Consider the following 25567-nt stretch of genomic DNA (forward strand, 5'->3'; position numbering starts at 1 on the left):
ACAGTTTATCTTATATTGAATATATTTTCCATCCTTTTTGAGGTAGGCATTTTAAATCCTTGTTAAGGTTTAGTAACTTCCCTATTCTTATCACACTTAGCATTCCTTAGATGACTAACCTTATTTTTTCATATTGAATCTTGTTATGACCTCAAAGTCAACAGATTATACCTTACTTGAATATAGTTGGTATTATACTAGGCATTTATTATATTAAACTTATTTTTCTTATTACCTTTCTGTTAATAGGAAGTATGGTAGGAGGGATAGTTAGGTAGCATATTGGATAGGCACTGAGCCCAGAGTCAGGAAAACTGGAGTTCAAATCTGGCCTCAGAGATTTACTAATTGTGTGACTCACAGTAAGGCAGTTGACTTTTGCCTGCCTCATTTTCCTTAATTATAAAATGGGCATAATTATAGCATCCATTGCACAGAGTTCTGTGAAGCTGAAATAAGTGCTCACCATTGTATCTGGCATAACCCAGAGGGGCTATATAAGTGCTTATTTCCTTCCATTTCCTTAAGATAAAATATGTTTCTGGATTTGTTGTTTAGTTGTGTCTTATTCCTCATAATCCCATATGGTGTTTTCCTGGCATATTGAAGTGTTTTGCCATTTTCTTCTGCAGTGAATTACGACAAACAGGTTATGTGACTTGTGTAGATTTACATAGCCAGTGAGTGTCTGAGGCCAGGTCTGAAAGTCAAATCTTCCTGACTCCAAGCCCAGCACTCTAAGCACTGAGCAGCTACTGTAGTTGCCCATGTTTGTGGATAACCATAAATAAATAACTTCTTTCCCCCCCCCCCCCTCCTTATTGCACTGATCTCCTGAAATTGGTTTCTTCTCTGAAGGTTTTATGTTGAATAGGGCATGGTGGATCCTGCTTTATTTTTACATTAGGAGGTTTAGGGAAATATGTAGTTTGTCCACAGAGTTGCAGAGGTTAGAATGAATTATTTGCTTATTGTAACAAAATGATGAAGAAATTGGGTAACCTGTGTTTGGAATGAAACCACTCTTCTAGATTGTAGTGGAAAGAATCCTAGGTTTTAAGTTCTGTTAATAGCTATCTGACCCAAGTAGATTAATCTATAAACTTCAGTTTCCCCATATATAGAATGGGCATAATAATACCAGTACTACCTAGTTTGTAGGGATGCTATGAAATCACATGAAATAATAATGTATGTAAGATACTTTGTATATGTTATTATTATATTATATGCTATGTAAATGTTGCTTACTCTTATTTGTTATTAAAAGTATTATATCTTAGAAACACTTATCTCTTTACATCCAATATACATTTGGTGTTTAGATGAAAAGATAGGAAGTAAAATCAGTGTCCAAGTTCAGTTATCTCCCAATCTTTGACCAAATTGGTGCAATGATAATGGCCCAAACATAGATGATTTGGAAGCTCCAAAGATTAGTTCTCCTCTTCCCTTTTTATAAAGAAATATATAACTAGAGAGAGATCCTTTTCAGGGTTCCAACATGAGTATTGTAAGGATGCAATTTGCTATATTTGCTTCTAGAAATATATACTTTGGGATACTCAACTAATTGAGGTGGATAAAACTGGATCTACAGTGTTTCCTGAATTACTTGTAGTTAGCTAATAATAGAATATGGAGAGTCTTATCTGTATTGAAACGTGCTATAAGGCTCTGGAGTTATTATTAGGAAAAGAAGAGGAGGCCTCAGTTTTAGGAGTAAAAGCAAAAAGCAAGAGGAAAATTAAAACTTAAAGGATTCATTCTAGCTAATTGCGAAATTCCCAGAGAGTGCTCATATTTGCCTATAACTAACAAGTACCAAGAAAATTCTCCTTGAGTTATTTTTCTTTGTGAGGAATCAAAGCATTATGGAGGTGTTTATGTTTTTCCTCCTCCCTAGGAATGAAGTAAGATGCAAATTAAGATTCCAAACTGCAAAGAATCCTAATAAAGAAATACAGGAATTATTAATTAAAAGCTATTTGAAATCTGCATATGTATGTAGCAAACAATATTGATTTTGGAGTAAGAAAGAATAGCCCTTTCAATTTTAAAATTCTCAGAACAAAACTGTATCCTACATAAAGGCTGATAGAAACCACAATTTGATACACCCTATAAAAATCTGCCTCTAATACCCCATCCCTATCCCTTATTTGTTTTCACCAGAACATATTAAATTACTTGTATCCTTAATTATACTATCTAGAGGATATTCTAAAGTATATGTTATAAAAATTCAGAGACTAAGTTCTTGAATACAGTATTTGTCCCAAGACCTTCATAAAGATGGTCCTATCTGTTTTAAAGGTGACATTGTTCTGAGTGGTTAAAGTAGGCATAACTTAAGAATGAGATAGCTGAAATGATGTTTCTATGGTTTTATTAAATGTTAGCTTGTTCAGAAGTGTCAGTGAGGTACTATAATCTGAGTTAAAAAAAAATAAACACTTCATTTTAGTGTTTTATTGACTTATAAAAAATTCCACTGTGTCCCATACAAATTAGTTTCATAATGTGTTTCTGTTGCCTTTTATTCCTGAGATCAAATATAAAATTCCTTTGGCATTTAGAGCTCTTTATAAGGGATTTGGAAAGCACATTTGATATATTGATTGTCACTAGAGTGACTACTTTCTGTCATTTAAGTTAGTCTAGTGCTTGCTGTGTGATTGACCCTTTCCTACCTTTTCAATATTAGTCTTCTTGCTGTTTCTTATGTCTGCCAAATATATCTTTGTACTTGGTGTATTCCCCATACTTGGAATACTTCCAGATCTAACTCCCTTCTTATAGAATACTCGATTTCCTTTAAGATTCAGCCTTTTCCTCTATGAAGTCTTTCCTTCCCCTCCCAGCTACCAGTGCCAATCCACTTAAGGTTACCTTTTAACTCCGTATTTGTTTTGTAAGTTCTATTTTATTTATGTTATCTCCCTTTTGAATGTAAGCTCCTTTAGGGCAGGTACTGCATTTTTCTTATCTTGTTTCTTCTGTGGTTTGTCCTTAGTAAGCACTTAATACATGTTTGTTGATTGATTGATTGATTAAAGTAATATTGTGGTTCATATTTTCAATTTCTATCAACATTTTATCAAATTCTATCAAAAATTTGCTTTGCAATTTCATCTATTGTTTTTCTTTTGGAATTAAGTCTTTGCTTATTTGTTTTCTTATTTGTTGTTGGTTTCCTTCTTAATAATTAAAAATTATCATATAATTCTGCGTTTTCCTTGGTAACTTAATAGTTGTATTCTAATTATGAACATTGATTTTCTTTCTACATAAGTATTATAGGGAGAATTGATATTTATATGTTAATGAATTTTTAGAACAATATACATTTTGTCTGGAAGAATTTGCCTTCTGCTTTTGGGTTTCATTCTTAAATAGTTATGTTGAGGTTGGGAAGGGGACCCCCAAAGTTTGGAGTCAAAGACCAATTAATTTCATGAGGTATCAAAAGAATTTACAGACTTCAACCCATTTCCTAATCAAGAGGCAAAGTTTTATTGTAGTTGTAATGCCATGGCAAGTGGGCTAAGTTCCAAAAGAAATTAGCAAGGAAATATCTTTTTATCATTGACATAATAATTCTATGGCTCATAGGTAGGACCAGGGAGTAGTCTCCGGAATTTGGTTATCACTGACCAGATTATCAATCAGCAATGAATTGAGGAGTGGTCTATTCAGATTTGTTCTTGGATTGGGAGTGTAGGAGGTCTCTGAAGCAGATTCCAAAGCCAGAAGATTTAGGATTACTGATTTATTGTTAGAACAGAAGCCCCCTCTAAAATCAGAGGACCACAAAAATCATTGCTATATTACATCAGTTTGATTCGTGATAAGTCAAGGGCTTTCCAAAATCCATGAACTGTGACTAGATCAGAAAGACGTGGTCGAAAAGTAATTTTTCTGACATTCTAACTATGTGAACAAGTCTCTTAACTTCTCCCTAAGTATATAATTTGCAGACAAGGTGCTTATATGACTTGATAGAGGGAGTTGTTTCATGGGAAGCTCTATACAGTGATTAAATCAAAGATCTGGCTTTGTATGTGAGGTGAGGGAGAGCTGTATGAATGAGAAACTTATAATTGAATTTGATAGAGGGAAATGCAAACTTGATAATGGAAAAATTCAGTGTCATTGGATTTCTGCATGTGAAGCAATGAATCTATTTATTTTTGTATATTTCAATTTTATCATAGTATTTCCAACAAAGATTTTCCGGTCTATGTCCCCTTATAAAATGTGTTCATATAGTAGAAAAGTGACCACAATTTAAAAGGCTATTGACAAAGTACAACATTCTGTTATACTAGAAACCAACAAACTATAGGTATAGAAGGACCTTTTTAAAATCAAAAGAAAGCATCATATGCGATGGGGATACATTAGAATTTCTTTCAGTAAATACAGGAGTGATAAGGGGATGCCCATGTTCCTAGTTACTATTGATACCTTTCTGGAAATGTCAGCAACAGCAATAAGACAAGAGAAAAGAATTAGAGGTATAAAGATAGGTAGAGGAGTTAAAAGTATCTCTGTAAGAAACAAAATATCTTACCAAAAACTCCACTGACTCATTAATGAATGCAGGAAAGGTTTATTTTACATTCTTGCAAGCATTAGTACTTAGGGGCAGTTAGGTGACACAATAAGAGATCCACCCCCCTGAAGTCAGGAGGATCCAAGTTCAAATGTAGTCTCAGATTCTTGACACTTCCTAGCTGTGTGACTTTTGGCAGGTCACTTAACCCCAAAATTGCCTCAACAAAACAAACAAAAAAAGAAGAATGGGTATTTAAGTAAGTAGACACACTTTTGAAACTCCAAAGGCAGCATTTTATTTCCTATCCTACAACATAAATCCCTCCCATAATTTCCCATTAATTGGATGTTACTGAAGTTATTGGACTTGAAGCACTCCTTGCCCCCAAAGAGCTTAAATTACATTCTAAAAGGAGGAAGATAACAGTGGAGAGGACTAGGGCAAAGAACTAGGGATTCTTTTCAAATTTTAGACCATCATCCCTGATTACAAAAGTCAATCCCCATTTTTTTTGTAAGGTAACTTCTACGCTTGATTATTCCTTGATGTCCTTGTGAGTTTCAATTTTCTAATTAAAGTTTTATTTCTCCAATTTAATTTTCATAGCTAGAAATCAGATACCCCTCTGTTTTTCACACTGGGGGATCAGCAATGATGCTAATTGGAACAATTAGTAATTTCAGCAAAGTGGCAGGCCACAAAATAAAAAATATCATTTCTGTGTAATAGTAACAAAACAAACAATAACAGAAATTCTCATTCCAAATATCATACATATAGTGCATAGATTTCTGGAGATTGATCTAGTTGTACGGAATTAACTGAGTGAAGACATTCTCATGGAAATACCCAATAATACCATTCACATTCCAGTGACTGTTTAAACCCCATTCTTTCTCCCCAATATATATATTCAGATTAGACCTCAAACACTTAACATTTCCTAGCTGTGTGACCTTGGACAAGTCACTTAACCCCAATTGCCTCAGGAAAAAAAACTTAGAAGGAGGAAAAAAAATAACAAATCCAATCGATACAGCTAAAAAAAATGATACTGTATCTAATATTTTATAGCTGTGGACTTGTACCTTCACAAAGGAATGGAAGAAACCTTGTCATATATCTTTTCTTTAGAATTAAGCTTATTCTTTGTAATACCACAACATTTGTTTGAGGCTATTTAGATAGTTATCATTTTGTATAGTGTTTGCTTGGTTCTGCTTATTTCACCATCAACATTAACCAGTACTTATTAAATGTCTCCGTTATGTCAGGCATTGTCAAGGTCCCGGCTAGCTCCTCTCAAGGGCTCAGAATCAGTCCTTGTCAAGATAAGCAAAAGTCCTTGCCCCATGTTGTGGGCGCCAAATTGTAAAGGTCCGGTCATCTTGGGGACTGCCTTCTCAATTCAGTCCCAGACTCTTCTTCCTCCAAAGTGCCGTCCCAACTCTGTCCCAGAGTAAACTAACTCCTTGCCCTCCTGCCCTCCTCTTTTATCCTAGCAGAGATTGTAGTGAGAACTCAATGGGGCTTGTGAGAAACACTTCAACCAATGAACTTGTTCCCTCAGAATTCCAAAGGTGTAAATTCCCTTTAAAGGCCCGAACCAAAGATGTGAATTCTGAGCCAGAGAACTGTCCAGACAACCTGAGTTCTCACCTTGTAATCCTAACAAGACACTGTGCAAAAAAGGGCCCGACCTTCATTCTTAGTGTCAACATTGCATGAAATGATGCAAATAAACATATACATCAGTTAATACAAATCTTTTTATGCTTCTCTAAATTCATCCTCTCTGTCATTTCTTTGTATTTTATTGTATTTTAATTTAAAATGTGTGTTTCTGTCATTCTGCTTGCTTTTCAGAAAAGTATATAATTTTATATATTAAATTAAAAACTGTCTTCCTTATCTGTGCTTCCTTCTGTGCATTAAAATGTCTAAACAACTCCCTTTTTGGATTATATCTGTGAGGACCGAGTTAGCACCCTTGGATGCTTTAGAATCAGCCGGTGTCAGGATAAGCAACAGTCCTTGGTCTTTATTCTTGGTCTTTAGGGGTAGAAGTGAAGGGAATGGACATAGGATCTCTGTGACCTCCTTTCTCCTCCTCTAGCGCCAAAGTAAGGCTGGCTTGTCTTACTCCACTCCCTAGTCCCTCCTACAATTCTCTGTATACTCCAAAAGATGGAGCCAGCACAGAATAGTGGGAAGGGCCATTTTCCAAGCATATTCTAATAGAGTATTGTAATTGTAATTAGCCTTAAGTGCTCAGTTGCACATCAACTCAGTGTTTCAGCCCATTACAATATCTATTGCTAATCTCTTCTTTCCTTTCCCTTTAATGGATATGGAGAAAGGAGAAAAGAACAACCCTGTAACAAATAAAATTTAGTTTTAAGCAAAATTAGTCCATATAGTAGTCATGTCCAAAAATGTTTCATTTCCTTGTGTCTGTCTGAAAATAGATAACATAATTCATCATATAGCCTTTGGAGATGTAGTTTGTCATTGCTTTTACTAGAGTTTTTAAGATTTTCAATGTTATTTTTCTTTATGTTGTCCTTACATAAATTCTTCTAGTTTTATCCTCTTCACTTGTCCTGATATTCTGAAGAAATCTTAGAACATACAAACCAGAATTTCCTGAAATTGTCCCTTTTGTTATTATAGTAAAAGAATTTTCCAGTATGTCTGTATGCTATGATTGCCCAGCTTTCTAAGCGACAATCTCAGGTGTACCCTTAAATTATTATTATTTGCTTTACTTCTCTCCCTTTTCCTAATCTTCTCTTAGAAAGTCTGTTTTGCTTCTGATTATTTCATTCTCTCTCAACTGTCTCCCTCTGATGAGAGTTAGGAAAGGGGGAACCCCTTTTGGGTTGGCGCAATGATAGTGCAGAGTCCCTTGTAAAGGAATTTACAGGCCCAAAAACCTAGATTGGTTTAAAAAAAAAAAAAAAGGTTATTGTAGGAGTTTGGAAGTAAGGGTAAAGGTAGAAATATGCCAGGGCCAGAGGTGGTTGCCGGCAGACAGGAACCTTTACATGGCCGGAAGGATACCATGTTTGGGAAGGCTCCTGCAAAGAGTGGACTTCCTTCCTCTTTTTATAATCTGGATGGAGTCACAGGTTTAGGCCAGGATTAGCATTGAATAGAATTCAATGGGTTTTTAGATAAGGAAGAAGCTGTTTGTGGGGGTTGGGGAAACCTGAGCAGATAGTGGGGGGCTGGGAAAGCCTAAGCTAGCTCAGATCGGGTAGGGGCTGGGAAAGCCTGGATATCATTGGAATTCAAAAGGGTGCTTTTGTGAGTCAAAGATCCTAGCTTCTTCAGCCATGGAGAGGGGGGTTGGGAATCAGAAAGGAATCTTAAAGGGACCTCCGTCCCCATCACCTTCATCTCCACTTTTTTTTCCCTGTTGAGTTTGATGAATTTTTTATACCAAAGTGTGTGTGTTGTATTCAGTATTCTTGTCTGGCTCAAATAACAATGAAATTTCTTTAACCAACTTCTTCCTCTTTTCTATATCAGTATATTCCCCCTTTTCTCTTTCCCTCTTAAAACACTCAAAAGAGAATCTTTCTCTCCCCTCTATTTTTCTTATTTAACTTTACTGAATAATCTTTGAAAGTATTAAAGTTCTGAAGAGATACTTGTTTCTTCTCCCACTAGAATATTAGCACTAAATCATCATATAGTATCTTCCAATTGCTTAAATTGGTTTTCTGGATTTTTATGTTTATAGAGTTCAAACTTCTTGTTTCTGATCTGTTCATTAGAAATGCTTAAACGTCTTCTATTAAAGGCTTAGTTTTCCCCCTTGTAGGATTATACTCATCTGTGGCAGGTTTGAAATGTATTTCAAGATCCATCTTATTTTTAGTAGAAGATGCCAGACCCTTTGTGATCCTAACTATAGTTCTTTGGAACTTGAAATCTTTTCTTGATGCTTACAGTATTTTGTCTCTGAGGTGAGCTCTAGATTTTTACTATGACATTCCTGGGATATTTGCTTTTTGGGGTTACTTCCAAGAGTTATTAGGTGAATTGTTTCTATCTTTATCCTTTTTCAGTTTTCATTTTTATTTCTTGAAATATGATATCTAGTGACAGGAACAAATAACAATGAATGTTGGAGGGGCTGTGGGAAAACTGGGACACTGATGCATTGTTGGTGGAGTTGTGAAAGAAGCCAACCATTCTGGAGAGCAATCTGGAATTATGCCCAAAAAGTTATCAAAATCTGCATACCCTTTGACCCAGCAGTGCTACTACTGGGCTTATATCCCAAGGAAATACTAAAGAAGGGAAAGGGACCTGTATGTGCCAAAATGTTTGTGGTAGCCCTTTTTGTAGTGGCTAGAAACTGGAAAATGAATGGATGTCCATCAATTGGAGAATTGTTGGGTAAATTATGGTATATGAATGTTATGGAATATTATTGTTCTGTAAGAAATGACCAACAGGAGGAATACAGAGAGGCTTGGAGAGACTTACATCAACTGATGCTGAGTAAAACGAGCAGAACTAGGAGATCATTATACACTTCAACAATGATACTGTATGAGGATGTATTCTGATGGAAGTGGATATCTTCAACATAGAGAAGAACTAATCCAATTCCAATTGATCAATGATGGACAGAATCAGCTACATCCAGAAAAAGAATACTGGGAAATGAATGTAAACTGTGAGCATTTTTTTTGTGTGTTTCTTTCCAGATTATTTTTACCTTCCAAATACAATTCTTCCTTTGCAACAACAACAACAACAAAATTCGGTTCTGCATATATATATTGTACCTAGGATATACTATAAGATATTTAATATGTATGGGAATGCCTGCCATCTAGGGGAGGGGGTGGAGGGAAGGAGGGGGAAAATTCGGAACAGAAGTACAACGGATAATGTTGTAAAAAAAAAAAAAAATCACCTATGCATATGTACTATCAAAAAAAAGTCATAATTATAAAAATTAATAAAAAATAAAATTATTTTTAAATTATTTATTATTTTATTAATAAAATTAATAAAAATTAATAAAATAAAAATAAAAAAATAATAAAATAAAAAGAAATATGATATCTAGGATGGGGCCTACAATCTCAGCTACTGAGGAGCCTGAGGATAAGGGTAATTTCTTGCACTTGGAAGTTCAAAGTTGGGTATCCAAACTAAGTTTAGCATTAATATGGTGAATGAAAGGCCTCCAGGGTGCCCAAGGAGTTAAAAGCCAGCCAAGGTCAGAAATGGAACAGGTCAAAGCTTCTATGTCTGTCAGTAGAGGGATAAGCTCATGAGAAGCCCTATACTTACACCGTTGGGTAAGATAAAGAGAATCCAGTCTTTCAAAAGAAAGAAAGAAACATGGAAAGAAGAGAGAAAATAAAAGAAATATAGTATACAAGCATGCTCTTCCCCCTCACTCCCATCCTCTTTTTTTTAGTCATGGTTTTCAGTGAATCCTGTGATTCTTAAGTTATCTTTCCTTGACCTCTTTTCTAGGTCATTTGTTTCTGATATATATCTTATTTTCAACCTTTTTAATTTTTAAATTTTGTTCTAAGATTTCTTGCTTTCAAATAGTCCCATTGATTTCTGATTTTCAGATTCCTATCTTGTTCACCGCTTAACTTAAGCTTAAGTTTTTCTTCTAAACTATTTATTCTCCTAATACTTTCCTCAAAAAAATTTTTTTTAAAAATCATACTCCATTTCTTCTAGATTGTCAAGAACTCCTGTAGCAAATCAGTTTTTTCTTTTGAGTCTCTGTTTGCACTTAATAGTTATAATAATTTTTTTTTTTTTTTTTTTTTTTTTTTTTACATTAGCTGGTGTCTTCTTTGTTTTACTTTTCTCTCTAGTTTTAGTTCTGAATTGTGATTTTTGTGGCAGGTTCTGGGTCTATTCCCTGATGGGCTTTTGGAATGTTCATTCTACTTCCACTCCCTCTGGGATCTCTGGGTTGTTGATTAGACTTCTGCTTCTGAGAGATTAGGCCTCTTCTTCCCCTCTACTCCCTACTCTGTATCTTTGAGCTTCAGAATTCCTGATTTCCTGGGTTTGGAGTTTTCAGGATAGAGTAACAGCTATGCCAGTGCCTTGAAACTTTGGCTACTTAAGTCTCAACACTGCAGTGCCAAAATGGTTAATAATCCTGAGGTGTTTTGTTTTTATTTGTTTATTTGTTTTTAGCAGAACCTTCTCCTCTTATTGATTCCCAAGGAAGGTTTACAGATTGTATTTGTCCTACTAGTGCTTATATTTGCTTGGCTGGAGGAGTCCTTTCTCCTATTGTCCAGGGCCAACTATGTGAAGATCTGATATGAAAAAGATCACTTTTTATTTTTATTTACTTATTATTTTAAAGGTAATCAGACTTCCCCTAGTCTGAGACCAAATTTGAACTCAGGTCCAGTACTGGTTGCTCTTACTACTATACAACTTAAATCACCTTTTGTAATTTCCTTATGGATGTCTTAAGCATCATTTGTTCTGGTATTAATTTTAGGATTTTTTTAAAGTACCTGTATAGGAACTAGGAAGATCTGCTTTTTGTAAAGGAAGTCATGTTGGCTGGAATTCCCTCATATGTAATGGTTACTGTAGAAAGCATTTATATAATGAAATAAGCCATAATTTTTGGACTTCAGGAAATGTCTACAGTTATGTAGTTCCATTTTAAATAAGTTGCCTTTATTATAAATTACTATAATATGCCCAGTATTGCTTATTCTTTAAAAAATAGTTAGGAATTTTTCAAGCAGTCTTTAGTTAAGCCTGCCATCTTGTGGCTTTTATATCTAGGACTTAAAATATTATTTTTAAAAACAGCACATTATTTAAGCAAATTCAAACATTTTTTCCTAAAGCATTTTTGGTAAAAGAAGCTGCTCTGTGGTAGAAAGTTGAGCAAAAATAAAATATAATTAAATTTCCTATTTCATAGCATTATCACTTGATTACTTTAATGTTGAGTAACAGATCAAGACAATTTTTTACTTGTTTAGATAGTTTTTTATTCTTTAATTTTCAGTATGACAATTTAACTAGAAGTTTATTTCCTATCTATAACCATCAATAGAGAAATATACTTGGGTGATATTCTTAGAAAAGGTTAAGTCTGAAAATTTAACATTATAGGGACACTATTTTAAGTGTACAAGTAGATTAAATGAGCTTTACTGTTTCATATAATATGCTACATGTATCCAAATCATTCTTAGGTTTTATATAATTCAGTTTAATGAAGAATAAATTTAGAAATACAGTAAAATCACATTAAGTTGTACCATACTGATTTGAAATTAGTCGTGGCAATATTTGTAATTGTATATGCCTAGGTTTACAATTTCTAATACAAAATTTTAGTTTGTTTGTAAATAAGAAGATAATTTAAAACCATTGTGCATTTGTAAGCAAGAATTTAAGAAATTGACATTTTCTCTATACAGGCCTTTCTGTTTGTGACATGAGAAGTAGTGTTTCATACTGATTAGAGATGGCCTTCAGACCAGGAAGACCTGAGTTGAAGTGCTGCCTTTAATAGGTGCTGTGTTTGTGATCTTGGGAAACTTTATCTTTAAGTATGCTAGGTACACTCTCTAAGTTGCACTTATTACTTGTGAAGAAAATGCTATAATGAATTTCCTTATCTAGAGTTCTCCATACCCATAAAATTACAGATCCAATCTCTATCCTCTATCTTGGTGGTATACAACAATTTGGAGAAGCAGCAAAGAATTGGAAATCACTGGACTTAGAATTAGAAGACTTCATTTCAACCACTCTGATGACCTTGGACAAGTAATTAAAGGAAACTGATACTTCACAGTTGTGTTCAAAGTAGATGTGTTTAAACCTTAGGTTGAATATGAGCTTTTAGTCTTATGTCATTTAGTCTATTTTAATCACATTTTGTTTACTATCTTTTTATATCTATGGATATTACTTGAATAATTTGTTTTTTTAAAGAAAAAATTCATGTTTTTGCTTGGCCAATCTATTTTCTTCCCACTTACCTTTTCTTAAATTACTCTGTGTGTGTGTGTGTGTGTGTGTGTGTGTGTGTTGGATAGTGAGAGGGTAGGCAATTTATACTTTATTTGGCATCTTAATATAGAAAATGGACTAAAATTCTGATAGACTACTCACTTAGGATTCATAGCATAAAGAATGGTAACCTTAAAGATAGGAAGAGATGGGTTCAAGTCCAGTTTTTAACTTATTCTGCCTGTGTGGCAAGCCATTTAAAGTCTCAGAGCCTCAGGCAGCTCTCTAAAATTAAAAGTTGTAAAGTACATGCAGATCTAGGATGGTGGAGGGAGTTTCCTCCTAGGATTGTACTCTGCCCCCTGACTCCAGTAGAATGTTAGATCCAATAAAAAACAAAACAGCAAAACCCTTCTGAGGTAAATGGAATTTTTTAAGTTTCCTTGTTTGGTTTCAGCAGGATACACTATTTTTTATTTAAAAACAACAATATGAATAAACTTGGGGTTTTTTTCTTGGCCTTTTTGGGGAGGTAGAAGCATAGAAAGTAGACAGTATCAGTCATTTTAAAGTGTTCTGAGCTTTTCTCAAATTTGTTGTAGTTATACCAAGAAAGAATCTGATCTTAATGGTGCCCAGATTAAGCTTAGAGAATACGAAGCTTCGCTGAATGCCAAAGAGGCTGCCTTGGCTACAGCACTTGGTGACAAGAAAAGCCTGGAGAATGACTTGAAGGAGCTGAGGGACCAAATTGTACAGGTGAGATAAGTGGAAGTCTTCCATTCTGGATCTGACTGCAGGTTAACTCTCTTTTCTCATTTGTTAATTCTTTGTAGTCTGCCCTTGGCACAAAATTGCTACTTCTTTTTTTTTTTTTAATAAAGTCTTGAGATTATTTACAAAGAAAACTATTATTAACTTACTGTTTTCATGGACAGAATAACCCAGTTTATGGATTAAGTAGTCCTTCCTTCCTTCCTTCCTTCCTTCCTTCCTTCCTTCCTTCCTTCCTTCCTTCCTTCCTTCCTTCCTTCCTTCCTTCCTTCCTTCCTTCCTTCCTTCCTTCCTTCCTTCCTTCCTTCCTTCCTTCCTTCCTTCCTTCCTTCCTTCCTTCCTCCCTTCCTCCCTCCCTCCCTCCCTCCCTCCCTCCCTCCCTCCCTCCCTCCCTCCCTCCCTCCCTCCCTCCCTCCCTCCCTCCCTCCCTCCCTCCCTTCCTTCCTTCCTTCCTTCCTTCCTTCCTTCCTTCTCCCTCCCCCAGGCTGGGGTTAAGTGACTTACCGAGGGTCACACAGCTAGGAAGTGTTAAAGGTCTGAGATTGGATTTGAACTCGGGTCTTCCTGAATTCAAGGCTGGTGATCTATCCGCTGCGCCACCTACCTGCCCCCCTTTTCATCTTTCCCCTAAGGTGACCTTGTGATAACAGTGGGAAGAGCCTAAGTTAATCCTAATTTTGCCACTGTATGACCATTGACAAGTTATTGAATCTTTCTGGGTGTCATATTTCTTACCTATAAAATATGAAGTTTAAATTATAAAAGTGTATAATGTCTATTCCTCATCTCTGTTTCTTATTTCTTAGACTTCGTAAAGATTCTAACAGAAATCTTTCCTTTCTGCAAGAAGCCTTTTTCTGATCCTCTTAATTACTGATGCCTTCCTCTGAAAATTGTCTCCAAACTATTGTGCCTATATCTTGTTGGAATAAAGGGTTGTTGGGTTTTTTGGTGGGGGAGAGGGGAGGATTAATCTTTTGTTTTTCATGTTCTCTTCTCCCATTAGATTTGCAGGTTCCTTAAGAGTAGGAAACTATTTTCTGTAATATGCTGCTCTAATAAAAGGAAAAGTATAAACTAATTAGCCAAAATTAAAAATTTGACTTTGCATTTCAGTTAAAAAAATTTCATGGAGAAAATATTTCTTAAACTCCTTTTGTATACCAAGATATTTTTGAATACTTAGTTGTGTTCAAAAGATGAGTAAAATACTCTGCCTTAATGAAGCTTATAGCAAGAGGAAGATGAATTTTATGTCTTTTTTCTTTCTCATTCTCATTTAACAGAAAGTAAAAATTCACTTGATGTTGCATTTTATTTTTATGAGTAAGCTTGGTATAAATATTCAATTCAGGTAGATACGCACATCTATATACAGTTATGGTATTTAAAATTTAGTAAGTTTGATTTGATTCCAAATGGCTTCATATTTTCTTGCCATAAAATATGGAAGGACTATTGTGTTGCAGAGATTCTTTTTTCCTTATGTATTTATTTCCACTAATTATATCCTTTTTTTTTCTAGCTGGAAGCTTCCTTAGCAGCTACCAAGAATCAGTTAGCAGATGAAACCTTACTTAAAGTAGATCTTGAGAACCACTGTCAAAGTCTCACTGAAGACCTGGAGTTTCGCAAAAATATGTATGAAGAGGTAAAAAAAAAGTAACTTAAAATTTTAAAGTAAAAATGAAAAATGCCCTTATAGCTATTTATTTAAATTATATATATGTGTGTGTGTGTGTGTGTGTGTGTGTGTGTGTGTGTGTGTGTGTGTATATACACATACACATATATATGCATATATATATATATATGTTTGTATAATTTATATTTATCTACATTGATGACTTCATCCTTTATCTGAAAAGAGTGGATACAAATAAATTACTGACTATTGCTGCTGACTAAACAAACAAGGAACTGAAATTACTGTAATCAGGAATGTGAATCTTATTCATTCTCTGAAGAGTTTATCAGGAACAGTTTGTTGTTGATTGGTTTCTTTTACTAGAAATGATAGTCATACATAATTTTCTGTTTGCTTTGGTCAAGGACTTGGAGAAGCCAACATTTGCTTTAGTGGACAATTCCAGTAGTAAATCTAGCCTGATGATTAGGTTTTTTTTTTCCCTTCATAACTAAAAAGTAGTTAATACATTAGATATGAAAATGCTAATCTTTGCAATTTCACATTACTTTCGTGTCTATGGGAGTTGAGTAGTTGTTTTTCTCTTTTCTAGGAGATCAATGAAACAAGAAGAAAACATGAAACACGTTTAGTAGAAGTGGATTCTGGGCGCCAGATTGAGTATGAGTACAAATTAGCTCAAGCAGTCCAAGAGATGAGAGAGCAGCACAATGAACAAGTGAAATTGTACAAAGAAGAGCTAGAACAGAGTTATCATGCCAAAGTAAGAAACTCTTCCAAATTATTTGTTTAAAAGTTTCTAATCATTTGACAGGATATTGCATAAAGTCATTGATAGAACTTGTTAGTTGCAGTTAAGTTTGACATTTCTAAAAAGAATCAGATTTGAATAGGAGAAGTTATTCTTTTATACAGATTCAGATTTTCTTAGTTGTTCATAAACTAAACAGTTTTGCAAATCACCAGAAAAATCATATTTTGATTTTAGACAAAGATTACATGATGACTGTAACTTGTTTACCAACAACTATCTCATTATGATCCAGTGGATAGAGCACTGGGCCTTAAATTAAAAAGACCTGAATTCAAATGTGGCTTCATAAATTTAGTAGTTGTATGAACCTATGCAAAATATTTATCCTCTTTGAGTATAAATGAGGTATTTTTCTTAACTGTAGCACCTATTTCCCAAGGTTGTTGTAAAGATTAAATGCTTAGCACAGTGCTTGCCAATTAATAAATGCTTGCTACCTTCCTTTATCAGTGTGAGGAAACCCAAGTCTTTCAAAGTTAATTGGGGATTTTTGTTTGCCTTAACAAAAGCTACTTAATGCCTTGATAATATGCTTTATCTGATTTTAAATTTACTATCTCTTATTTCTTAATTTATAGGATCAGGTTGGTTAATGAATTAATTAACTTGTTAAGTTAAAAATGTGATATACTTTTCTAAGTAACTACCACACCAGAATTGACATTTCCCAGTTATCTAATTAGAAGTTTACATAAGATGTTAAAAATTAAATGAAAAAAAAACCACTATTAAAAGCTTTGGAACCATCATTACCTTTATTATTAAATCATCAATTTTTTTTAATTTTTATTTTATTTTAATTTTTTTTTGTATTTTGTCTATGTTGAAAATAGTAAGTCTAGCACTGATTTAGACTTAGTTCTCATTTTCAAGATCAGGAAACTTCATGATGCTTTTCCTGTATTTCAACAACTCTTTACTAGCAGACTTATTTATGAAACATCTCTTGTTGACTCATGCTTCTGCTTTTGTTAGTGCTTATTTACATGATGAATTTAACTTAGATTTATTTATTTTATTTAGCTTGAAAATGCTAGATTGTCTTCAGAGATGACTGCATTCACTGTCAACAGTGCCAGAGAAGAACTGATGGAAAGCCAGATGAGGATTGAAAGCCTTTCCTCCCAGCTTTCTAACTTACAGAAAGAGGTAAACATGCTTTGCCACTTGGAATAGAAATCTTCTGACATGATCTTTATTATTTTTGCCTTGTTTATCTCTGCTCTAATAATGATGATATTGATCTCATCTTGTATTTATATAGCACTTTATACTTTTCAAAGAAATGTTTCACATCTCAACTGATTTTTCTAAGAATCCTGTAAATTAGGAAGAATGGCATCATTACTCTATTTTATAGTTGAGGAAACCAGGTTTGGTTTAATGATTGTGATGGACCCAGAATCTAATGATTTCTTCATTATTTGATGCAGTCCTCAAATTTGCTTTAACTCTCTTCTCTGAAACCTTATTTCTCTTAATGTCATTCAAGAAAGTCATTATAAGGAATGATTATAAATTAGAAAAAAAGCTGATCTTACATGAATTATGTGAATGAGTTTTTTGGGGCATGGGATGAGTTTAAGACAAGGAATACTTTTGTTAAAAACTTTTGGTTTTATAGATATTACACTAATCAAAACTTATTTAATTGGACTCTTAACTGCAGGAAGGAATTTTTCACATGTCCCTTTTTTATTCACTATTCTACCTCCCACAGAAACTCAGTCAGACCTTTTGATCCCTCTTCCATGAATCTTCCTCCTCCCATTTTTCCTAGCTGAAATCTTTCACTGAAGACATCAAGTCCATTTCCTTAGATCTCCTACATTTCCCCCTTTCCTCATCTCATATCACTCAGTTGATTTCTGTCACTATCTTCTCTTTCATTCCTGTTTTACTTGAAGAAGTACTTTTCCTCCTCCCTCCCAAGGCAAACCCCTGTACATGCAAAAATTAATCTATTTTATCCCATATTTTCTAGCAGATTGCCTCTTCCATTACTCCCTCTCTCACTAATCTTTGATTTCTCACTATCTTTGATCTCTTCCTAGCAAGGCTATTTCTTCACTGCCTACAAACATGCCATTTCTTATCCATATTTCAAAAACCTTTACTTGACTCACTTACCTATAATAATTATCATAATTTATTTTTCCACTCTTTCATGGCTGAAATCATTGAGGAACTGGTCTATAATAACACTTCTTTTCTTCTAAGTCTCTTCACAACTCTACAATCTAGCTTCTGACCTTATTATTCAGTTGAAAATTTTTACTTCTGAGTTATTAATAATCTATTTATTGCCAAATCTAATTATCTTTACTTAGGTCTTTTTTGACTTCTCTGTAGCCTTTGACATGATTGATTATCTTCTTCTCTTGATATACTTTCCAAGATTTCTGTGACTGTCCTTTCTTCATGAATACCTTCTTCTATATACCTACATAGCTGACCCTCCTTCTTCATAACCCTCCTTCTCAATCTTCTTTGCTAAATATTCATCCAGGTTTTTCCCACTAATCCATGACTCTTTTCCTAGTCTCTTTTCTCCTCTTCCTATATACTATATCCCTTGATATTTTCTCCCATGGATTCTATTATCACCTCTGTAATGATAATTGTAAAATCTCCTTATCCAGCTCTTATTCTTTCCTAACACCAAATCTTACTATCTGATTATGTATTGCTTATGTTAAATTGATTGTTTTATAGGAAAAAAGTGTCCAAAACTCAGCCCATTATCTTTCCTTCCTCTTACAGCGAAGGCTACCACCATCTTCTCAGGCACCATGGTTAGCAACCTGAATTTCATCTCAGCTCCTTACTATCTCTCATCTCCCATATCCAAGCTATTACCTAGTTATGATTATTCTGTTTTTGTTCACATCTCTCATATTCTTTATCATATTTCCTCTTCTCTGCTCTGACACTATTATCACCCTAGTACACCCTCCTTACCTCATGCCTGAACTGTTGCAGTAGCCTGCTGTTTGATCTCTCTGCCTCAAATATTTCCCTACTCAAATTGATCTTTCTAAAGTGTTGGTCTGACCATTCAGTTTCCCTATCCTGCCACCCCTCAACTCCATTCAGTAAACTGTGACAGCTTTGTATCATCCCTACAATCAAATATAAAACCCTAAATTCTTTGTCTGACATTCAAAACCTTTCATTACTCTTTTATCTTATACTTCATTACCTTCATGTGTTCTGCAATCTGTGACACCAAAATATTCCATTTCCTACTTCTCTCTGCTTTCAGTGACTTTCTCCCCAATGTATAGAATTCTTTTCTTCATCACTGCTTTATGGCTTCCCTGACTTCTTCCTTCAGCTTTTCACCAGAAGTCTTTTCATTCCCTTAGTTGCTAATTTCTGATTTATTCTGTGTATACATGTGTGTATTATGTATATATCATTTTTGTATATAGTTGCTTTGCATGTTGTCTTCCTCAGTGGACTGTGAACTTCATGATAGCAGAGTTTTTGGTTGTGGTTTTTTTATTTTTTTATTTTTTTTATTTTCAGCACTTAGTACTTTTTACATGTTTTGCAGTGATTTTAAATTAATTTTATCCTAATAACAACTCCATAAGGTAATTGGTCAAAGTAATAGTAGCATTCCCAAGAGGCAGCATAATACCATGATTAACCTTCAAGTCACAAAATGGGAGAAGAGGAAAGACAATGAGCATTCATATATGGCATTTACTATGTGGTGTTTTTTTTATAAGTATTATCTTACAACAGTCCTACTTACAAGGTAGATGATATTAATCTGATTTTATGGTTGAGGAAACTGAGGCAAGCAGTAGTTAAGTGGCTTGCCATAAATGTCTGAGGCTAAATTTGAACTAAAGTTTTCTTGATTCTAGACCCAACATTCCTAGCTTCCTCAGGAAGGCCTGATCCTTGCAAATAGCAAAATAAAAGGTATGGCTAAGGACAAAAATCTGTGTCAAGAATAAAACTCTACTTGGGGTGACAGTTCATTTTAAAGGGAAAAATGAATTGGGGAATAAAAAGGCATTCATGTAATGAGGTAAATAAAAATTACAAGGTTTTCAGCTAGATCTTTCCCACTAAGCATGAGCAATCTCAGATTAAATTGAAAAGTAAAGGAAAGACTTGGAAAGACTTTCTTTCTCGCCTCAATAAAGAAAAATAATCATGGGTGAAGGGAACTCTGATGTCTGTGGTAAAGAAGAAGACAATGGTTGAAACCCTCATCTGAGGACAGAATCTAAGGACTCCCCCTCACTTTGGGAGCATAGGAAAAGTCCTTCCTTATTTTGATTTGATTCTTAAAGTAGGGGAGACCTAGAACTTAATTTCTGAGAATTCAAATAACAAAAATGGGTTAAAATATATATGTGTGTGTGTGTGTGTGTGTGTGTGTGTGTGTGTAAAGGGCATTTATGATATCAGCAGTAACTAAGACAAACCCAGAAGAGATTTTTACTGGAAAAAAATTTGGATCACTTGCCAATGGCTCCCTCTTCTCCTCTGGTACTAGGTGTCTAAGTCTAAAACTAAGGTGTGTTAGGTTGAAACTGGTCAAACATAATTGAAGTTTTTGAATCTAATTTTTGACACCAGAAATATCAACCTAAAGTAAAAGACTGCAAAAGCGACAGTTACAAGGGTCTTTTAATAAAGGCAAGGAAATTACAATTCAGGACACTGCACAGCAGTAGAGTACTAGAGTACCTGACCTGAAGAGTCAGAAGAGGCAGAGTTTAAATACACTTCAACTGGAAGAAAATCTCATGGAAGGTACGACCTTGAGAAGCTCATCTGTAAGTTGTTTCAAAGAAGAGCTGAAGTCCACAAAGGCTTGAAGATTGCCACCAGTTCAGATAAGGGCTCTCCTTTTTCCTAGATAGATTTATAATCAGTATAGTTATGCTATGACAATTTTTCCTCCTCTATGTCACTGAAGACTGTATGTTAAGAAGGAAGGAAAAGGCTAAATGGGCCTTGTAAGAAAGATCTCATTAAGTTAGTGGAGGAAATAAGGTTAAATTACTGAAGGACTCAGTCTCTGGTAGTTACAATATATTTACTTTTCAATTTAATTTCTTTTTTTTTTTCAATTAATGAAAATCCATCTTCTTTTCTTCTCCTTTTTGAAAAAGAAAGAAAACCAAACCTAACCAATATTCATAATTCCTACCTTGGCCATATACAAAAGATATGTCTTATTCTATAACATGAATTCATCAGCTCTTTTCAGGAGGAGTAGATATTGTGAACAATCTGGCTGGTCCTTGAATTGGTCAGTTTCCTACCCTCTCTTTCTATTTCACCCATTCTGTTTTTTCAGGTGTTCTCTTTTTCTATTTCATCAACTTTATTCATATTCAAGAAAATGTTTTCTTTTTCCATTTCTCCAAATCTATTTTTTAAGAAGTGTTTTTCTTCAGTATGTTTTTCTTTTCTCCATTTCACCAGTTTTATTTTTAAGGAGTTGTTTTCTTGAGAACATTTCTATATTTTCTTTTCCAAATTCAAATTTGAAATACAAACACTAGAGTCAAGTTAGTCAATAAACATTTATTAAGTACCTACCAATACTACTAAAAACTGTTGCCAATTCCTGAGGATTTAAAAACAAACAAACAACAAAAAAAGAAAACCTTCCTCCAAAACATGGTAAATATGAGCAAGCAATTTATATAAAGATTTTTTTTAAAGATAAACTGTTTACATTCTAATATTTTGGCAGTGTTGGCAGGTTCTTAATAAATGTTTATTAATTGACTTGACTCCTCCAGTATTTGTATTTCAAAGTTGATTTTTTTTTTTTTAAATTAGCAGTGCTTGGTAATACTCTCTTTCATTAAAGACCTATTTTTTTCTCCTGTGTGTTTTGACTAAATTTTGATAAAATTATTCTTTAAATAAATTTAAAACATTTTAATAATAGCTCTTTATTTTCCAAATACATGCAGAGATAGTTTTCAGCATTCATCCTTGCAAAACTTTCTGTTCCAAATTTTTCTCCCTTCCTTCCCTTCAACCCATCCCCTAAACAGCAAATAGTCCAAGAGTGGTGAAACCATGTACAATTCTTCTAAACATATTTCCACATTTATCATGCTGCACAAGAAAAATCAGATCTAAAAGAAAAAAATGAGAAAGGAAAAAAAAGAAAGCAAAGAACAATAAACAAGATGAAGATATTATGTTGTAATCCACATTCAGTTCCCATGGTCCTTTTTCTGGATTCAGATGACTCTCCATCACAAGTCTTTTGGGATTGGCCTAAATTACCTCATTGTTGAAACGACCCAAATCTATCACATAGTCTTGTTGTTGCTGTATACAATGATATCTTGGTTCTATTTATTTCACTTGGCCTCAAAAATCAAATTATTCTTTTTTGTAAATTGTATCATTTTCTTTCCAAAATTTTGTATTTCAAGTTCCCCATTCCTTTAGGATGGTAATTGCTAAATCTTGTGTGATTCTGACTGTGGATCCTTGTATTTAATTTGTTTCTTTCTGGCTATTTGCAGTAATTTTTTTTTCTTGGACCTTCAAACTCTCAATATTGGCTATAATATTTCTAGGAGTTTTTATTTTATGATTTTTCAGGTGGGCCTTGTAGAGCCTTTCGATTTTCATTTTGTCCTCTAGTTCTAAGATTCTGGACAGTTTTATGATTTTTGGGGGGGGCTCCTTTTTTGGTCATGAATTTCAGGCAGTTCAGTGATTGTCAAATCATATTTGCCTGATGTTTTCTAGCTTACTTGTTTTTGCTATATAATTATACTTTTTAACATTTTTCCAATCTTTGACTTCTTAAAAATATTTCTTCTAATCTTGTAGAATCACTAACTTCTATTCAGGCTGTATTAATTTTTTTCTACTTGTATTTTTTTTTATTAAAGGTTTTTATTTTCAAAACTTATATATGGATAATTTTCAATATTCACTCTTGCAAAACTTTGTGTTCCAAATTTTTCCCCCTCCTTTCCCCTCACTTCCTCCCCTAGATGGCAAGGAATCCAATATTTGTTAAACATTCTTCTGTACATATTTCCACTGCACAAGAAAAATCAGATCAAAAAGGAAAAAATAAGAAAGAAAACAAAATGCAACAACTTGCAAAAAAAATAGTGAAAATATTATGTTGTGATCCACATTCAGTTCCCACAGTCCTCTCTCTAGGTGCAGATGGCTCTCTTCATCACAAGATCATTGGAACTGGCCTGAATTATCTCATTGTCCAGCAGAAATGATAACTGTATAAACTTGCTGTTGCTGTGTACGATGATCTCCTGGTTGTACTCACTTCATTTAGCATCAGTTCACCTAAGTCTCTCCAAGCCTCTCTGAAATCATCCTGCTGATCATTTCTTATAGAACCATAATATTCCATAACATTCACATACCATAACTCATTCAGCCATTCTCCAGCTGATGGATACCCACTCAGTTTCCAGTTTCCTGCCACTAGTAAAAAGGACTACCACAAATATTTTTTACACATATGGGTCCCTTTCCCTCCTTTAAGATCTCTTTGGGATCCCAGTAGTTTGATAGCCCTTTGAACAGAGTTCCAAATTGCTCTCCAGAATGGTTGCATTAGTTCACAATTCCATCAACAGTGTATTAATGTCCCAGTTTTCCCACATCCCCTCCAACATTCATCATGGCCTTTCCTGTCATCTTAGCCCATCTGAGAGGTACCTCAGAGTTGTCTTCATTTGCATTTCTCTGAACAATAGTGATTTAGAGCACCTTTTCATATGACTAGAAATGGTTTCAATTTCTTTATCTGAAAATTGTCTGTTCGTATCCTTTGACCATTTATCAATTAAAAAAAAACAGCTTGAATTACTATAAATTTGAGTCAATCCTTTATCTATATAAGAAATGAGGCCTTTATCAGAATCCTTCCAGTTTATTGCTTCCTTTCTAATTTTGTCTCCATTAGTTTGATTTGTACAAAAGCTTTTTAGCATAATATAATCAAACATCCATTTTATATTTAATAATGTATTCCAATTCTTCTTTGAAAGGAATTTGTGGCCTTCTCCACAGATCTGAGAGGTAAACTATTCTATTCTTCTAATTTGTTTATAATATCACTATTTTGTGTTTAAATCATGAACCCATTTTGATCTCATCATAGTTTAGAGCAGTGGTCCTCAAACTTTTTAAATAGGGGGCCAGTTCACTGTCCCTCAGACTGTTGGAGGGCCGGACTATAGTAAAAACAACAACTCACACTCTGTCTCTGCCCTTCAGCCCATTTGTCATAACCCAGCAGGTCACATAAACATCCTTAGCCGTGCCTGAGGGCTGTAGTTTGAGAATCCTTAGTTTAAAGTGTTGGGGTGGGTCAATGCCTAGTTTCTGCCATACTGAGTTCCAATTTTCCCAGATGTTTTTGTCAAATAGTGAGTTCTATGGGATCTTTTGGGTTTGTCAAACATTAGATCACTGTAAGCCATTGACTATTTTGTCCTGTGAACCTAATGTATTCCTCTGATTGACTACTCTATTTCTTAGCCAGTACCATATGGTACTGCTTTATAATATAGTTTATTTGACCTCCATTTGCATTTTTTCCATTAATTCTCGTGAAATACTTTACCTTTTATTCTTCCAAATGTACTTTGTTGTTATTTTTTTCTAGCTCTATAAAATAATTTCTTGGGAGTTTGATTGGTATGGCACTGAATAAATAGATTAATTTAGGTAGTATTGTCATTTTTATTATATTAGCTTGGCCTACCCATGAGCACTTGATAGTTTTCCAGATGTTTAGATCTGACTTTATTTGTGTGGAAAGTGTTTTGTAATTGTGTTTATATAGTTCCTGACTTTATCTTATTAGGTAAACTCCCAAATATTTTATATTATCTACTTTTATTTTGTTTTATTTTATTCTTTCTTTTCTTTTTTCCCCCCTGAGGCAATTGGGGTTAAGTGACTTTCCCAGGGTCACACAGCTAGGAAGTATTACATGTCTGGGACCATATTTGAACTCAGGTCCTTCTGATTTTAGGGCTGGTGCTCTATCCACTGCACCACATACCTACCCCTCTACAGTTATTTTAAATGACATTTCTCTTTGTATCTCTTGCTGCTAGACATTGTTGATAACATATAAAAATCCTGATGATTTCTGTGGATTTATTTTGCATCCTGCCATTTTGCTAAAGTTGTGAATTATTTCTAGTAGTTTTTTAGTTGATACTCTAGTGTTATGGGCCAGAACATGAAACAAGGTGCTAAGTCACTGGAATTGATAGAGACAGTGCTTATGTACTTAGTTCACACATTAGTTCAAACATTTGAGTGCACACCTTTAGAGAGCATATATAAGCTAGGAGTCTTAATTAGGATTGACTTTGGGAGATCCACAAGCCCACAAAAGCCCACTAGCCCGCTCTCTTAGAGGCGGAGTCAGATTCATTCCACCTTTGTGCTGGCTGGAGACATTGGGAGGACAAGAGGCTGAAGCTAGAGAGACAAAGGACTAGCAGCAAGAGCTCTTTTTTTTTTTTTTAACTTTTTTTTTATTATTATAATTACAATATTTTTGACAGTACATATGCATAGGTAATTATTATTATTATTATTATTTTTATTTTTTTTTTACAACATTATCCCTTGTACTCCCTTCTGTTCCGAATTTTTCCCCTCCTTCCCTCCACTCCCTCCCCTAGATGGCAGGCATTCCCAAACATATTAAATATGTTATAGTATATCCTAGGTACAATATATATGTGCAGAACCAAATTTTGTTGTTGTT

The 25567-nt window shown here is 34.3% G+C and overlaps 1 protein-coding gene across 6 annotated transcripts in view; it reads left to right on the forward strand.

Annotated features, from left to right (window-relative positions):
• LMNB1 (lamin B1) overlaps positions 1-25567 on the forward strand; it is a 77439-nt gene that overhangs the window by 15999 nt on the left and 35873 nt on the right. For all 6 annotated transcript variants that reach the window (XR_012484693.1, XM_074281968.1, XM_074281972.1 and 3 more), the window contains 4 exons: positions 13159-13315; positions 14856-14981; positions 15571-15741; positions 16816-16941. Coding sequence is in view for 5 of the 6 variants with exons in the window: in XM_074281968.1 (XP_074138069.1) it covers positions 13159-13315; positions 14856-14981; positions 15571-15741; positions 16816-16941 (580 nt within the window). In the remaining variant the exon portion in view is untranslated. The remainder of the gene's footprint in view (positions 1-13158; positions 13316-14855; positions 14982-15570; positions 15742-16815; positions 16942-25567) is intronic.

Source organism: Sminthopsis crassicaudata, chromosome 1 (assembly GCF_048593235.1).
Source record: "Sminthopsis crassicaudata isolate SCR6 chromosome 1, ASM4859323v1, whole genome shotgun sequence".
Taxonomy (NCBI): Eukaryota; Metazoa; Chordata; class Mammalia; order Dasyuromorphia; family Dasyuridae; genus Sminthopsis; species Sminthopsis crassicaudata.